Source organism: Dromiciops gliroides, chromosome 2, assembly GCF_019393635.1.
Source record: "Dromiciops gliroides isolate mDroGli1 chromosome 2, mDroGli1.pri, whole genome shotgun sequence".
In the NCBI taxonomy this organism is placed as follows: domain Eukaryota; kingdom Metazoa; phylum Chordata; class Mammalia; order Microbiotheria; family Microbiotheriidae; genus Dromiciops; species Dromiciops gliroides.
In genome coordinates, this window is record NC_057862.1 from 416,705,569 (window position 1) to 416,722,878 (window position 17,310).

At 37.9% G+C, this 17,310-nt stretch overlaps 1 protein-coding gene across 1 annotated transcript in view; it reads right to left on the minus strand.

The window, feature by feature from the left end:
- The window catches only part of CEP89 (centrosomal protein 89), a 186,408-nt gene that overhangs the window by 66,718 nt on the left and 102,380 nt on the right, over positions 1-17,310 (minus strand). Inside the window, exons 13-14 of the mRNA XM_043986041.1 lie at positions 10,752-10,867; positions 7,186-7,366 (exon numbers count right to left, since the gene is read on the minus strand). Of these exons, the coding sequence (XP_043841976.1) occupies positions 7,186-7,366; positions 10,752-10,867 (297 nt within the window). The remainder of the gene's footprint in view (positions 1-7,185; positions 7,367-10,751; positions 10,868-17,310) is intronic.

Here is a 17,310-nt window from a genome sequence, read left to right on the forward strand (position 1 = left end):
GCATTTATTAGGCACTAATTTAGCACTTGTTATGTCTCAGGTACTGATCTAGGAACTGGGGATACAAATAAAGGCAAAAAAATAGTTCCTGCTCTCAAGAAAATTAGTCATGAAAACAGCTATTTGCAAACAAGTTACTTAAAGAACAAACTGAAGATAAGCAAGAGGGTAAAGGCACTAGTATTAACAGAGATCATTAATGATTTCTTGTAGAATATAAGATTTTAGCTGGCATTTGAAGGAAGCTAGAAAAGTCAGGAGTCAAAGATGAGGAGGGAGAGAAATTCTAGGCACAGGAGACAGAAAGTGGAAAATGCCTGGAGTTGAAGTGTCTTGTATGAGGAACAGGCAAGGAGACCAATGTCACTGGTTATAAGAGTACATGTAGGGGAGTAAGGTATAAAACTAAAAAGGTAGGAAGATGCCAGGTTATGAAGGGCTTTAAAAGCCAAACAGAGGATTCAACGGGATAAAATATTATAGACTTTCACTTGACTGAATTGGGAGGCGAGATGGTGAGAACTGCACTTTAGGAAGATCAACTTGACACCTAAGAGGAAGATGGACTAGACTGGGCAGAGACATGAGGAAGACCATCCAAAAGGCTCTTGGAACAATCTAGAAGTGAGGTAATGAGGGCCTTCACTAGGGTGGTGGAAATGTAAGAAAAAAGGAGGTAAAATATCTAAGAGATGTGATAAAGGTAAGAAAGGGCAGGACTTCGCAAAGATAGGATGGAGATTATGAGTGAAGAACTGAGGATGACACCTAAGGTGCAAGCCTGGGCGATGACAGTATTCTCAACAGTAATAAGGACTTTGGAAGAGGGGAGGGTTGTTGGGTTGTTTTTTTTTTGGAGGGGGGGAGACAATGAGTTCAGTTTTGGACGTGCTGAATTTAAGATATCTATGAGACATCCAATTTGAGATGTCCAACGGACAGCTGGAGATGTGAGACTGGAGGTCAGGAGAGAGGACTGGGCTGGATAAATAATCTTTTCCTCTCCCACTCCTTCCATCCCCTATCTATCACTGAAACCTGGTTCCTCCCCTCCCTTAGCTTCCTGGCCACTCTTCCCAGTTCTAATTGGTTAAGCTTTCACTCCTTCCCTTTGGCTGACTGGTAAGGTGGGGGAATTGGAATATTCCTTGCTCCCTATCGCCATTTCCAGGACTTCTTCCACCTCCATCACTCAGTAACCTTACCTCCTTTGAGTGCTATACTATTCATATTTGACAATTAATCAAAATCCTGGTAGCTGTTGTCCACAGATCTCTAGATGACTCCACCTCCTTCCTCAAGGAGTTTGGTACATAGCCCACAGTTTCTCTTCCCCAACTCCTGCCCTCATTCTAGAGAACTTCCACATCCATACCAGCTTTTCCTTAAAATATCTGACCATTCAGCTCCTCCACTGATTCACTTCCCATGACTTACTGCTCCACTTCACCTCAGTCACACACAAAGATGGCCATATGTTGATCATGTCATCCCTGACAAACACAACACCTCCATGTTCAAGCACCTTGAAAATTCCTTATCTGATCATAATCTATTGACTTTCCACCTCTCCCTCTGCCTTTTCTTAGCAAACTCTGGTCTTCATCCACACCATGACTTCCAAAGCCTCAACCCTTCAGTTCTCTCCCAGGGCATCTTCCACACACTAGCCTCTCTCTCCTCTTGAGTCTTAGTCCTCTTAACATATACAATGCTGAGCCTCTTTGGATGACTCCCACCATCTGTCCTTTGCTCCTATACACATGCTGCTAAATGTAGGTTGAGAAAGTCATGGAACCATTCTGAGTCCACTACAAATTTGTTATATAACCTCAACTGGGCCCTCACTGATGCTAGGCAATCCTTATACACCTCCTTTATCAACTCTCTAGCCCATTCCCCACAGTGGCTCTTCCAAATATTTTCATCCTTCCCCAAACCTCTCAAAGATCCTCCTCTCCTCACCCTTTCATCTGAAAACCATGGCTCATATTTTACAGAAAAAAAACTGAGCTCATTCACCGTGAATTCCTTCTTCTTCCTTTTTCATCATCTCCTGTCACTCTGAAACCTTTTGTCATTGTCTCCTCCTTTACCTGTCTTGCACAAGGAGATAAGTTTATTCCATATCAAGGCCCATCCCTCCACCCACACAATCAATCCTGTTCCGTCTCATCTCATCCAACAGATTGCCCCATCATCCCCACTCTATCATTTATCTTCATTCTCTCACTGTCCACTACATGCTTTCCTACTGCCTACAAACATGTGCTTGTCGACCCTATTCTCAAAAATTCCTCACTTAATTCTTCTATTCCCACTCTTGTCCTATATCTCTTCTGCCTTTTGTGGCTAAATTCTTTTTTCCCCCATTACCAAATCTTTATTTACTTATTTGTTGTTTTACCATCTCAATAGCATTTAATTTTTTTATAATTACCTGTAAATATAGTTTTCAACATTCATTTTTTTAAGTGAGGTAATTGGGGTTAAGTGACTTGCCCAGGGTCACACAGCTAGTTAAGTATTAAGTGTCTGAGGCCGGATTTGAACTCAGGTACTCCTGACTCCAGGGCTGGTGTTCTATCCACTGCGCCATCTAGCTGCCCCTCAACATTCATTTTTGTAAGGTTTTGAGTTCCAAATTTTTCTCTCTCCCTTACTTCCCTCTCTTCCTTCCCCCTTCCTAAGACAGCAGCAATATGATATAGGTATGTAGTACAATCATGTTAAACATAGTTCCACATTAGTCATGTTGTGAAAGAAGAATCAGAATGGAAGAGGAAAACTACGAGAAAGAAAAAACTAAAAAAAGTAGAAATGGTATGCTTCAATCTGCATTCAGACTCCATAGTTCTTTTCCTGGAAGTGGAGAACATTTTCCATCATGAGTCTTTTGGAATTGTCTTAGATCATTGCATTGCTGAGAAGATCATAGTTGATCATTTCACAATGTTGCTGTTACTGTGTACAATGTTCTCCTGGTTCTGCTCACTTCACTCAGCATCAGTTCCAGGTTTTCCTGAAATCCACCTGCTCATCATTTCTTATAGCACAATAGTATTCCATTAAATAATATGCCACAACTGGTTCTGCCATTCCCCAATTAGTGGCCATCCCTTCATTTTCCAATTCTTTGCTACTTTGTGGCTAAATTCTTTAAAAAGGCCATCTATGATAAGTGCCTCTGTATTCTTTCCTCTTATTCTCTTTTTTACCCCTTATCCACTTGAAACTGCTGTCTTCAAAGTTATCAATCATCTCTTAGTTGCCAAATTCAGTGGCCATTTCTCAATCTCCATTCTTCTTGACCTGTCTACAACCTTTGACACTATAAAATCAACCTCTCCTCCTTGATACTCTCTTTTCTCTAGGTTTTTGGGACACTACTCTCTCCTGGTTCTCCTCCTATTTGACCTAGCTGCTCTTTCTCTGTCTCCTTTGCTGTATTCCCATACAGGTCATGCTCTCTAATCACAGATAGATATCTCATGGGGTTCTGCACTGGACCCTCTTCTTTTCCCTCTCCACACCACTTCACTTGGTGATCTAATGGGCCTCCATGTATTTAATTGCCATCTGAATGCTGATGATTCTCAAATCAATCTGTCCAATGCTAACCTCTCTGCTAACCTCCAATCTTGCATTCCAACTGCCTTTCAGACATCTTGAACTAGATGTCTAGTAGACATCCTAAACTAAATATTTCTAAAGCTGAACTCATAATTTTCCCTCTAAACCCTCCCTCTCTTCTTCCTTATTACTGTAGGATCTTCCTAGTCCCTTAGGTTTACAACCTAGGAGTCATCTTTAACTCTTCACTATCTCTCATCATAATGGATATCACTCATATCCAATTTGTTGCCAAAGTCTGTCAATTTCACCTTTGCAGAATCTTTCAAATATGTCTCCTTCTCTCCTTTGATAGTGCTATCATCTCAGTGCACGTCCTTATCACAACATGCCCGAACTATTGTAATAGTCTCCTGCTGGGGCTGCCTGTCTCAAGTCTCCCCCCATTCCAATCTATCCTCCACTCAGACACCAAAGTCATTTTCCTAAAGTGAAGGTCTGATCATGTCCCACCCTCTCCTCATCAAACTCCAATGGCTCCCTATTGCCTCCAGAATCAAATATAACATCCTGTTTAATGTTCAAAGCCTTTCAGAACCTACTCTCCCCCCACACACTCACACATCGCTCCAGTCTTCTTACACCTTGCACTCCACCATGTACTCTTTCACTCAAGGGTAGTAGTTTCCTATTAAAATCTCTTCTGTAGGAAGCATTTCCCAACTGTCTCCCTCTTTTAATTATTGCCTATTATTCCTATACATAGCTTGTTTGTGCAAATGTCTTGTTGTCTCCCAGACTGTTTTTTGCCTCTTTTTGTATCTTCAGTGCTTAGCACAATGCCTGGCTCATAACAGGCCATTAATGTTTTTTCTGACTGACTAAAAGCTCTGAGAATCCTCTGCATAGAGATGATCCATGGGATCTGATGAGGTCACCAAGTGTAACAAGGACGTAAGGAGAAGAGAGCCATTACAGATACTTGGGGTAGACCCTCTGTTGGTGGATAGGACCTGGATGAAAATCCAGCAAAGGAGATTGAGGAGTAGTCAGACTGGTAAAGAAAACCAAGAGAGAAAAATGTATTACGGAGAAGAAGGTGATTAATAGTGTCAAAGGCTGCAGATAGAAAAAGGATGAAGATGGTGAAAAGGTCGTTAAATCTGGCAACTAAGAAATTATTAGTAACTTTGAAGAGAGGTTTTGGTTGATTAATGAAGTCAGAAGCTAGAGCACAGAGAGTTAAGAATGAGAGGGAAGGAAGTAGAGGAATTGATTTGTAAATGGTCTTCTCAATGAGTTTATCCAAGAAAAAGGAGAAATATATATGATAGCTAGCAGGAATAGAAGGTAAAATGAGGAATTTTTGAGGATGAGGGAAACATGGATATGCTTAAAGGCAGTAGGGAAGTAGCCAGAAGACAGAAGAAATTGAATTGAGAAGGTGGGGATGATAGAGGGGGTAATCTGCTAGTGAAGACAGAATGGAATGGGATCACTTGTGCACATAGAAGGGTTTGCCTTGGCAAGAAAGATCACATCTTCATCGAGACAGTGGTAAAAAAGGAGATAGTATCAGAAGACATCTGAAAAATGTAAGATGGGGGGAGGGGGGAAAGAGAGAGCTCTTGGCAATTCTTAAATTTTAATCAATTTTTTCAGTGAAATTTGAGAAAACCAAGATGATAGCAGTATCAAAGGAGAGAAGTTTGAGGAAATAAGGAAAGGTTTGGCAAAGATAGTGTGGTGAGTAGGATACTGAATTAGGGAGATATAAAAGGATTCTCTTGCCAAAGTGAAGACCCAATTGAGGTTTGGTAACATAGTGGCCCGTCAGCACACTTTTGTGACTTTTCTCCACCTTTATTCATTAGCATGTGAGTAGGAGGGAGTAACACTGAAAGTTAAAGCTTGACAGGGCAAGATCTTCAATAGAATAAGGGGCAAGGGAATCAAGAAATATGGGTAGAGTTGAGCTTTTTCATCAAGGGGTCAAGATGAGGAAGGGAGGAGAGTGTAGCTAGTGCATAGGTAATAACCTGGGAGAGAGCTAAAGGGTAGAGGAATTGGAGGTCATAGTAAAGCTAAAGGACAGAGTAAATGTATAGCTATGGAGTTATGATCTGTACTTTTATAAAAGGATATGTATGTTTTTAAAAAGCAGCATTCTTTTAGTGATACCATGTGGCTGCAAAGCATGGGACACCAAATTCCCTAACAATTATAGCTGCTGATCCCCCAAATGGAATAAAGAGGTATGTGGGAGTCATAAGTAGCCTGCAGCATATTACCAATGAAAATTTAAACATAAGTAGAATAACAGATATTATCAAAGAAATATGTGACCAGAAAAGTAGGTGGGCCAGTGATATAATGAAAGTGAAGGATAACCAACTGACAGACACTGGTGTTGATCCAATGTCAGGAGATCCAGAAGAAAGCACCTGGCATGTGTGGTAGGCCCTGGACAAGAACCACACAGATAAGAAGGCATGAATGGGTTACAACCTATACTGTTAGAGTGCCCATATTGATGAGATCACAGATTGAGGTATTTCTTACTCTTATAGATATGGCTATTTTTTTATAGTTAGAAAACAATTCAATGTCTGGATTTAAAATGCTTATTCTCCTTATTACCAATTGCCAGTAAGGCATGAATACTTAAGGAAATGTTAAAACATACTTAAAGATGAATGAAATACCCATATGCTTTTGACCTAGAGATTCTACTACTAGGCTTATAAAATAGGCTTATACAGTATCATACTAGGCTTATATACTACTAGGCCCAAAGAGGCCATTGATAAGAAGACCAAAATATTTATAGCAACACTTTTTGTGAGAACAAAGAATTGTAAACAAAGTGAATGCCTTTTGACTGGGAAATGGCTAAATGAATTGTAGGATATGAATGTGAACATATGTGCTATGAGAAATTATAAATATGATGAATACTGAGAAGCATAGAACAATTCACATGAACTGAAAGAGTGAAGTAAGCAGAGTCAAAAAGACAATGTACACAATGATGACAACAATATAAAAGGAAATAATTAAAAAAAATAAAAGTGGATGTTGCAAAATTACAAAGATTAAGTGTGCCTTAAAACAAGAAATGCAACAAGACAGTTCTATCATATCAATTTGCAGAGGTGTTCAGTCACCTTTCAGTTGTCTAAAGTCTTTGTGACCCCATTTGGGGTTTTCTTGGCAAAGATACAGGAGTGGTTTGCCATTTCCTTCTCCAGTTCATTTTACAGATGAGGAAACTGAAGCAAACAGGGTTAAGTGACTCGCCCATGGTCACACAGCTAGTGTCTGAGGCCAGATTTGAACTCAAGAAGATGAGTCTTCCTGACTTTAAGTTTGGTGCTCTATCCACTGCACCACCTAGCTGCCCTTTTGCAGAGGTGGGAAGGCCCAAAATATGGCACAATGCACATATTTTCAGACATTTATATTGATCTGTTATGCTCATTTTTCCTTTCTTTTTCTTTAAAAAATATTTGTTACATGAGAGGAAGATGAAGGATCTTGGGGGAAATTATGTCAATGTGGGAAAAAATGACATCAATAAAAACTTATTTAAGAAGATGTTGAGAACCCTACCTTTTGAGTTCATTCACAATTGAATCATGAACTTTTATCTCTATTTGGCTATCCAGTAGTATTTTCAGGTTTTGACATTTAGAACGTAAAATGTCCAACTGTTCTTCATTCTCAGCTAGTGCCTCTTCTTGGTTCTTTGCTTTATTTTCCAGAAGCATTTGTTGTTTTATCAGTTTGGAAACTTTAAAAAAGAGAAGAAATGGATAAAATTTAATATATTAGATTTAATTCAACAGAATTAGAGCTTGGACTTTAGATCAACTAGTAATACTGACTCAAGCCATCTCACATAAAGCTGCTTTTTTGCACTCATATATCAATCTCTGAAAAGGTGCAAATTAATAACGAATGGCTATACTCTTCAAAACTATTCTATCAACATTCTACTGAATAGTTAAGAAATACCAACTACACATTGGATGATCCACAAGTAAAGTAACAAGACATAGCCCGCATCTTCAAAAAACAGATATTCCAAAAAAACTAAAGGAAGGTGTAAAATGAACATAAATAAGCACTGATACATACATATGTATGTTCAGATGCATGCATGTATGAATGCCAGGTTCATCCTTCCTAGTCTCAATCCCATTCCACTGTACCCTTCCATTGTGCCTCTGGAACTCCTACTGTTCATAAACTGCCCCTCCTATTGGATATATGGCCACTACCTCATGGAAATTACTTTGTAATTACTTTCGTATTTCATTTTCTATGAATATGTTGTTCCCTACCTTTCCACAAAAATATAAGCTTCTTGAGAGCAGGGACTGGGCTTTTTGTTGTTGTTTTGGGGAAAGGGAGGTCTTTATATCCAAACACCTAACACAGTGCTGGTCACTTAGTGGTTGCTACTCAGTCTGAAGTAGAATAAGAAAAGCAAAACATAAGTTTAATAGCTCTGCTTTCTCTCCATTATAATTATGCCGATGTTCCCAACCCAGCACAAAAACCTTTTTGCTATCCTTAGCATTTATCATAACCCTCAGTTCATTCTGGATATAGTATTCTTATATTCTTACAGACCACATGGTTTCATACATTCTCAATTATCAGCCTTTGTTTCCATTTTCCATATGTGCCTTTCAATAAACATTTATTAAGCACCTACTATATGAAAGGCACTATAACAAACACTAGGAATACAAAGACAAAATGAAAGAGTACTTGCCTTCAGTGAACCTACTGGGGAGAATCACTTTTTGAAATCTATGTTGAGGGGCAGCTAGGTGGTGCAGTGCATAGAGCACTGGCCCTGGAGTCAAGAAGACCTGAGTTCAAATCCAGCCTCAGACACTTGACACTTACTAGCAAGTTATTTAACCCCAATTGCCTCACCAAAATAAATAAATAAATAAAATCTAAGTTGAACCAATAAAGAATAATTTAGTTATTTTTAGCGATACAATGATCTAAGGCATGTCAATTCTCATGATGAAAAATGCTGTCTACATCTAGAGAAAGAGCAAATAGCACCTGAATGCAAATCAAAGCAATCTATTTTTACTTTCTTTTTTCTTTTGGTCTGTTTCTTCTTTCACAACATGACTAGTATGGAAACACATTTTACATGATTGTACATACATAACCTATATCAAATTGCTTACCATCTTAGGGAGAGGGGAGAGAGGGAGGGAGAAAATTGGAACTAAAATTTTTTTTTAAATGAATGTTAAAAAAATAAAAAATAAATAAAGGAATGTTAAAATTTTTCTTAACACATAATTAGAAAAATAAAATACTATTAAAAATGTAAATTGAGTGACAAAAATTTCCTGTACATCCATGTTGATTCCTTTAGACAATATTCCATACCCCTAATCCCATTTCTTCCCCATGGGAAACATTTGTTCCTTCAGAATTTTGTTCCTGGGTACATCTGAATCCTATTAATCTAACATTCCCTGAAGAATACTAGGCCTTGGGATCCAATTCTCTATGAACTCTTCAAATCCACTCATTCAAAATTTAGTGTATGTACCAGATTATGCTCAGTTTTCCTCTATATATCTACCATAAAAACTATGATAATGTAGTCAATTGCTCCCAAAGTTCTGACCATTTATCATTTCCTCCTAATTTGGTAGGATCATGTTTGGAATAGTTCCCTTCATGATCAATTCCTGAAGAATGAAATTACTCTCAAAGCAAATTAATAGTCTCTCAGATGTAATATCTTTTAGAAGAGCCATAGCAGATTGCCAAATGAAATTGTCACCCATCATTATGGACCCAAAGATTTAGAACTGGAAAGGACTGGAAGCAATCAAGGGGCAAGAGAATTTAAGTGATTTGCTCAAGATCATAACACTATTAAATGGTTGGGATAGGATGTGAACCCAGATCCTTAAATTCTAAATCCAATACTCAGTAACCCAGGTTCAAAACCTGGGTGCCATTCTCAATTCTTCACCTGCCTTCATCCCACATATGCAATTGATTGCCAGATCTTGTCATTTCTACTTCTACATCTCTTGTATACACTGCCTCCTCTCTACATATATAGTTATTGCTCTAATTCAGATGCTTATCAACTCCAGCCTAGATTATTAAAATAGCTGGAGTGTTGTTCCCTCTGCGTCAAGTCTCTCTCCATTCAAATCCATTCTTCCCATAGCCACCAAAGTGATTTTCCTAAAGTATAGGTCACCTCCCTACTTTATAAACTCCAGTGACTCACTATTATTTCTAGGATTAAATAAATTCCTTTGTTTGAAACGTAAAGCTCTTCACAACTTGGCTCCATCCTACATATCCAGATTTACATTAATCCCCTTCATACTCTATACTCTAGATGGACTGGCCTCCTTGCTGTTCCTCACACATGACACTCCATACACACCCTGTTTCTGCCTTTGCCTGGGATGCCCTTGCTCCTCACCTCTGCCTCTAGGGATCTACTGATCTTCTTCAAAATTCAGCTCAAGTGCTACCTTCTGCAAAATGCCTTTATTGTTGCCCCCAGCTGCAAGGGCCTGTGTTCTGCGCCCATACTCACACACATGCACACATGTGCGCACACGCGTGCATACACACACATCTTCTCTATTATAATGCATTCTCCTTAAGGGCAGAGACGATTTCATTATTGTATCCCTAGTACGTCTGGCAAATAAGTAGAATAATTGTTGACTGATTGAGTTCAATCTTTCTTACTAAGTCTCAGGCCTATTAGTTCAAGTTTATCTTCTAGTGTCAACAAATTTGTTAGAAGAGTTCTAATTAATTCATACTCTGTTATTTATAAAAAGATATCTGAGGCCACTATTTTATGTCTGCCCCTTTTCTTGGGGACTGTCTCCTGTACTGTGGAACTCACTACAGTTAGAACCCACTACAGTAGAATTTGGCAATCTTCAGCATCATTCTTAGCATTTGCAACTCAGAGAGGTAACTGGGAAAATTCCACTATTCCAAAAAGAAGTAAAACCCTCCTATAGAAGAAGTACCTTCCAAGTTCAGTCATAGGAATCTCAAAGTCCAGGGAAGGTAGAAGAGGGCTTATATAGAACTCACAGAAACATGCCAATGTCACAATTACAGGAAACACTAGAAAAATCTTTTACCTTCTTGACTGTGCTGCTGGTTATTTTCTTTGGCTTTAGCTTGCTGAATCTCAAGTTGCTGCATCAAAACTTTATTTTCTTCTAACACAAGCTGGGCCTGAGTTTGTAGTTGATGCCTGTAGAAATTTACATATAAAAAATATCTTAATTCCATTACGCAAAAAATACAAAGATAACCAAGGTCTAAGACAGAGGTGTCAAACATTCCCAAATGAGATTAAAATGTAACTCGGACACACTTAACAAAATAAAAATATAATAAAACAAAGATAACATTACATTTTAAAACTAAGTCTATATGCAGTTCACAGAGATCCTTATGTATAGATTGGTAGCCCCCATTTCTATCTGTGTTTGACACCATTAGTCTAAAAGATTGTACTGAATGTATTCCAAGTGACTGGACATTTTTAATATAATTATAGTTTTATTAATTACTATTAAGCCTAGTTAATTTGAACTATACTGGATAAAGATTTATAGTAAACTAAGTACAACAGAATATATATTTTTTAAATTTTCCTTCATTTCCTACTTTAATGAACACATAAGACTCCTTTATAATTAAAAATATAGACTCGCCTGTAAACATTTATGTTTTTAAAAATCAGTTTAAAAAGTAAACAGGCTCTGATCATCTTATTTATAATATTAATACCATTTCTTCACAGTAGAGGAGGAAATTTTACCTCAACCCATGGTGAATAATCAAAAATACAAATTAGTAGTCAGAATTAAAGAGACTCTATTATTATGACACATTTATATAGTACTTTAAGGTTTGCAAAGTGCTCCCTTCACAACAAGCCTGTGAGAGATGTAGTATATCTATTTTCTCCATTCAGGAAACTGAGACTTGAAGAGGTTAAGATGTGTTCATAATATGTCGTGTGTATGTAGCACTTTGGTATCTCATCTGAACTTTACAGAATTATTGTAAATGAAAGATGATCTTAGTTCATTTCATAGATAAGGAAACTAAAGCAGAGAAAGGTCAAACAATTTGCTTAAGGTTATACAGTTATTGGAAAAGTAGAAGCTGGCACTAGATTCTAGTCAAATATTCTTTCTATCAAGTGACTATGTAAGTCAGATAATTTATATAAACACATCAGAACTAAACATTTCGAGTCAGAACTTTGTTAAATTATATTTACTTTATGGAATAGATAAAATGGAGGTGGAGGTCACTTTCAAAAGTCAGCGTATCCTAATGAAAATAAAGTTATATGAAGACAAATGTCTATTACCAAAATAAAATGTCAAAATATAACAAGCTTAATTGGATTTTCCTTGTTTGGTTTTTTTTTTTTTCAGTGTTTGAATACACTTATAAAACTGTAACAAGCACACGTCCTTAGGAAGATGTTTTTGTTGGTTTTTTGTGAGGCAAATGGGGTTAAGTGACTTGCCCAGGGTCACATAGCTAATAAGTGTCAAGTGTCTGAGGCTGGATTTGACCTCAGGTACTCCTGAATTCAGGGCCAGTGCTCTATCCACTGTGCCACCTAGCTGCCCCGAGGATGTCAAACTTAAGAGAAAAGAATGTCACCCTAGTATGGTGGACAGAACAACTGGGAGTCAGTTTTTCTTCTTTCCTTCAGTAGCTTAGGAAAATCATTCCTAAACACACACGCACGCACACGCACACGCACACACCCCACTCTTTTCCTTTCTGTCTCTCACAATCACTCACGCACAATTACACACAATTTTTCCCAGATGTTATGATATGTTATGATCAAAAACAGCATGAGAATCAATGAGAATACAGTTGTTTAAAAAAAACAAACCTGGAATTCTTCAAACAATATTACAGCAACTATGATTCACATTTGGTACAATATCCTATAGGAGAATCTTTTTGGCATATCTAAGTAAATGTTAACAAGGTCCTGAAGCATTCAAACTATTCCAAAACAACAGCCCTTTTGAGAATTTGATCTAAGGATGTTTAAAAAAAAAAAAAGATAACCTTTGTTCTTTGTTACTGGACTATTTAACAAATAGTGCAGATCAAGAATTTCAAAGATGGAGCAGTTAGGTGGCACAGTGGATAAAGCACTGGCCCTGGATTCAGGACCAGCCTCAGATACTTGACACATACTAGCTGTGTGACCCTGGGCAAGTCACTTAAGCCTCACTGCCCCGCAAAAAAAAAAAAAAGAATTCCAAAGATATGGATTCAATGGACCCTGTACAAGATGATTTTAAAACCTCAATACAAATATATCACATATGGCACATAAAATAACATGATTCACAAATCCTTCTGTTCATGTCAATTCTGGGTCTTGATTTAATAAAAATATTTAATTATTTCCATAATATCAGCATACTTATTTTTATACAAAATGTTGCATAACTATCAAAAATAGGGCACAAATGATTATCGGTTTGGTTTTGTGTATTATCTTTCAATATTTTTATGCCATTTTCCCCTTTTAATCAGAAAAAATGCAAAATGTATTATAATATGTAACTATGTAAATACTTATAAATATAAAATTATATCAAATATAAATTTCTTATCAAAGCTTTTTAGAATTTGAAATTAAAGTAAAAGTTTAAACTAATTTTCTAAGGCTTTTTAAAGGACAGAGATGGGGAGTACCCTGTAATTTCATTAGTATAGGAAATTTCCCAATTGAGGAAACTTCCCCATGAACTTTCTCTTGTGAGAAAATAATGGAATTTGGCAGATACTCAAAGGCCCACCTGGAGATTAATCTAAATTGGTTGAACTGAAAGTGATTGACTTTGCTGATTAGCCTACTTAAAGTTAATTAGATTGTAAGCACACCTGGCTGGCCCTTAAGAAGGTATTGTTCTCAGAAGCTAAGGACTTTGAACTCAACATGGATGATGCTAACCAGTCAGCTTGAAGCAGCGTGTAAGGACCTCCTCTCCTCTGGATCTATAAAAAGCTTCCACACTCAGTTTGCTTGGGCAGTTCATGGCTGAAGCAGGCTCATGGTGGAGGACTTGAGGAATAACAAGACCAGGCTCGAACTCTAGGCTAGATAGGCCTTTTCTTAACTTTCTGAACTCCACATGTTTTCCTTTTTACTAATACCTAGTATGCTTTAATAAATGCTTAATACCCAAAGACTGGTGCTAAAGCTTCTAATTTAAGGCAACCACACATTAGATTTTTAGACATCACAGATTTTTTTTAAGCATCACACTCTGTAACTTATAGTTTTAGAAAGCATTGAGAGCTTAAGTGGCCTGCCTAAGGTAAAAAAGCTAGCACGGATCAGAAATGGGACTTGAACCCAGATCTTCCTTTCTGGATGCAAGGTGAACATTCCAGAATGAGAAGGCCATGATACTTCTTAAGGCTTTTCTTATAATACATTATTGATACTTAGAGAATATTTGAAGAGGCAGAGTCAAGATGGAGAAGTAAGAAAAAGCATTTTTGCCCAGGTCTCTCAATATAAGAATCTAGAAATTGCACCAAAATGAATTCTGATCAGAAAAGCCAAGAGAAAGTCACAGTGAGTCATTTTTCTGGTTCAGAAGCAGCTTAGGAAGGCAGGGTGATAGGTCTCTGGAAAATGGGGAAGGAGCTGGCAATACAGCTGAGGCAGCAACAACTGTGGGAGGCATCCTAGAACCCAGGAATAGAGAGAAAGTCAAGACTGAAGACCATGGCCAGAAGTGACTAAGTAGAAAGGAACCCAGGAGTCATTGCAAGGAAGAAGGATAAGAGGCAAGGAAAAAGTTCTAGAAACACAGCTTTGTAATTATGAGTGCAAGAGCAGAGTGAGGATTCTGTTCTAACTTTTAGTGTCACACAGAAGCCTACTGTGGAATAAAACAGGACAGGACCAAAACCAAAAGGGAACCAGCAGTTCAGTCACTCTGAATCTACAGAACCTTCCAGGGGGCTAACAGTGACTGAGTCTAGCAGATGTCTATAGAAAGGCAAACACACATAAGCCAACATATCCAAATGTGGGTCAGAAACTTGTAAAGCACAGAACAGATCAGAGAACAGACCTCTCCCAGGATGAAACTGCTTTGGAAAGACTGACAATTTGTTATTGCTGAGGCATTTCAGTAGTGTCTGATTCTTCATGACCCTTCATGATTTCATGATTCTTCATGAAGGGCAATGAAGGTTAAGTGACTTGCCCAGGGTTACACAGCTAGTAAGTGTCAAGTGTCTGAGGCCAGATTTGAACTCAAGTTCTCCTGAATCCAGGGCTGGTGCTCTATTCACTGTGCCACCTACCTTCCCCTGAGTCCATTTTATAGATGAGGAAACTAAGGCAAACAGGGTTAAGTCACGTGCCCAGGGTCACACAGCTAGTAACTGTCTGAGGCTAGAGCTAAACTCATGAAGATGAGTCTTTCTGATTCCAAGACCACTGTTCTATCCATTGTGGCATCTAGCTGTCCAATAGGCAGCTGGATCAAAAATTTGTATGTCCCCAGACTGACCTGTAAAAGCAGAAGGACATAAAAAGACAGAAGTTCAGGCCAAAAATACTTCCCTTCCCAAAGAGAGCAGAGCCCAATACTAATATGAAGTCCAAAGCAAAGAAGTAGTCTGGAAAAAATGAGCAAAATAAAAAAGAAACAAACTATAAAAAGCTACTATGATGACAGGGAATCTCAAGACACAAATACAGAAGTGTAACGATTGGAATGACGCCACCTGCTGGATACTTACTGTAGAAGAGTTCTGCCCATGAAGCAAAGGTCTTTGAGGGCAAGACCAGGAGTCAGGAAGTGACGCAGGCTAGTGGGAGGAGGAAGGAAGAGACTGGCGCTCAGTCTCGCGCTCTCTTTCCTTTGGACTCTGGTGGAGAGCGGAGCTAGAAATGTGCTCTCCCTTTAATAGATAGGAATCTAGGCCTTTCTCTCTCTTTACCAAAATTCTTATTCTCCTTAATAAATGCTTGAAAGTCTAACTCTTGCTAAAGCTTATAATTTATTGGCGACCACTCATTAGATATTTTAGACAGTTTAGCTAGAATTTTAGCCCTTAACAGATGGCTGACCACGAAGAGGAAAGCTAAACCTCAGTCTTCTTCTGATCTTCTGGTTGGGTAAGAAATTTCCCCTCCCTCTCCCTTTAACTGCTAAGTACTGGTGTACTGGCTGTGTTTTCCTTTAAATTTTTTCGAATGGACCTTTTAAACTCCCTAATTATCCTATTTTTGATTTTAGTCTGTTTAACCAGACAAATGGGAGATAAGATCATGTTAATGCTTTGTTTTTGTGGATTTTCTATTTTTCTTTTTATTTTTGTTAAAAGAGTCAGCAACTTACTCACACAAGGAAATATCTCCCCCTCTCCCAACCATGCTTTTTCAGAGAAACCTGAAGAGATTCCTGCAGCTTTTCCCACTTCTAACACTAATTGTTGTTTTGCATGCCTGGAGGCAATGACCCACCCCCTAGAAGCTTTTAATCCCCTAGCACCTGGAGGCAAAGTGGGGGAAGAGGAATCCAGGCCTGAGTTCAAAATCAAGTCTGATTCAAATTGCTCTGGTCCCTCCCCTCCTCTCCAGACCCCACCCTCTACTCCTCCTATGGCCAAGCCCATAGCTTCCCCTGCCTGGGAAGTCCAGAGATCTGATGCGCATGCTCAACTTTTTCTACCTGCATTTGCAGCTTCAGGCTCAGCCCTTCGCCAGCCTGGCTGTGCTTTTGAGACAATCTTAGAAAACTCTTTAAATTCCAGATATGCTCGTTTTGTTCATAATTTTGCTAACCTGCTTTTGTCTTTAATTAGTAATCTTATAAAGCATTTGTATGGTGAAAAGCCCGACAGATAATATAGAGGGGTTAAAGAAGAAAGACTTAAGCTGAATAAGAATGACAATCAACATAGTTCCAGACTCTGCTTCTTTTGCCATGGAAGGGTATATATTGTACAGAAATATAGAAGTAAGCAGCAAGGTATTGATATGAGTATTGGGGATTTTAGATACTGGAATCAAAAGTGTTCTGAATTCACTCAGAGTAATAGTATCAGTTCAGAGGTTACATAGGATTTCTATGCTATTATATATACATTTTGAAATTAATGGTATGGGTTTATTTTCATAGAGATTTTCATGCTTTTGAGATTGTGTCTTATACTTAGTTTCTAAAACAAGGAGAATATTTGTAAAAGCTTTTTATAGTCATATGATCAAGTTTATATTTTATAATACTCTTATTGATATTAAGTTCATATTCATTTAGATTTCCTTAGTTTGAATTTCACTGTATTTTATTGTTCCATGTGTATTTTCTTCTATTCATTTGTCTATCTAATTTTGAAACATTGCAAGATGGTTTTGATTTTATTATACAATGTTAATTCTAGGAGTATTGTGCTCCCATATTCTGAGTTGTTTGTTTTTGTTATTTTTTCTCAACTGATTATTTGATCAAACTCTTTAAAGCATTTCCCTGGCAAATTGTTTGCCATGGCAAGTGTAAATTGATTCTAGAAGTATTATTTTTGATAAGCATATTCCAAAAAAAAAAAAAAAAAGAGAGGAACATTTGTAAAAGTTGTCTTTGAGATTGTGTTGTGCTTTAACTTGTATTC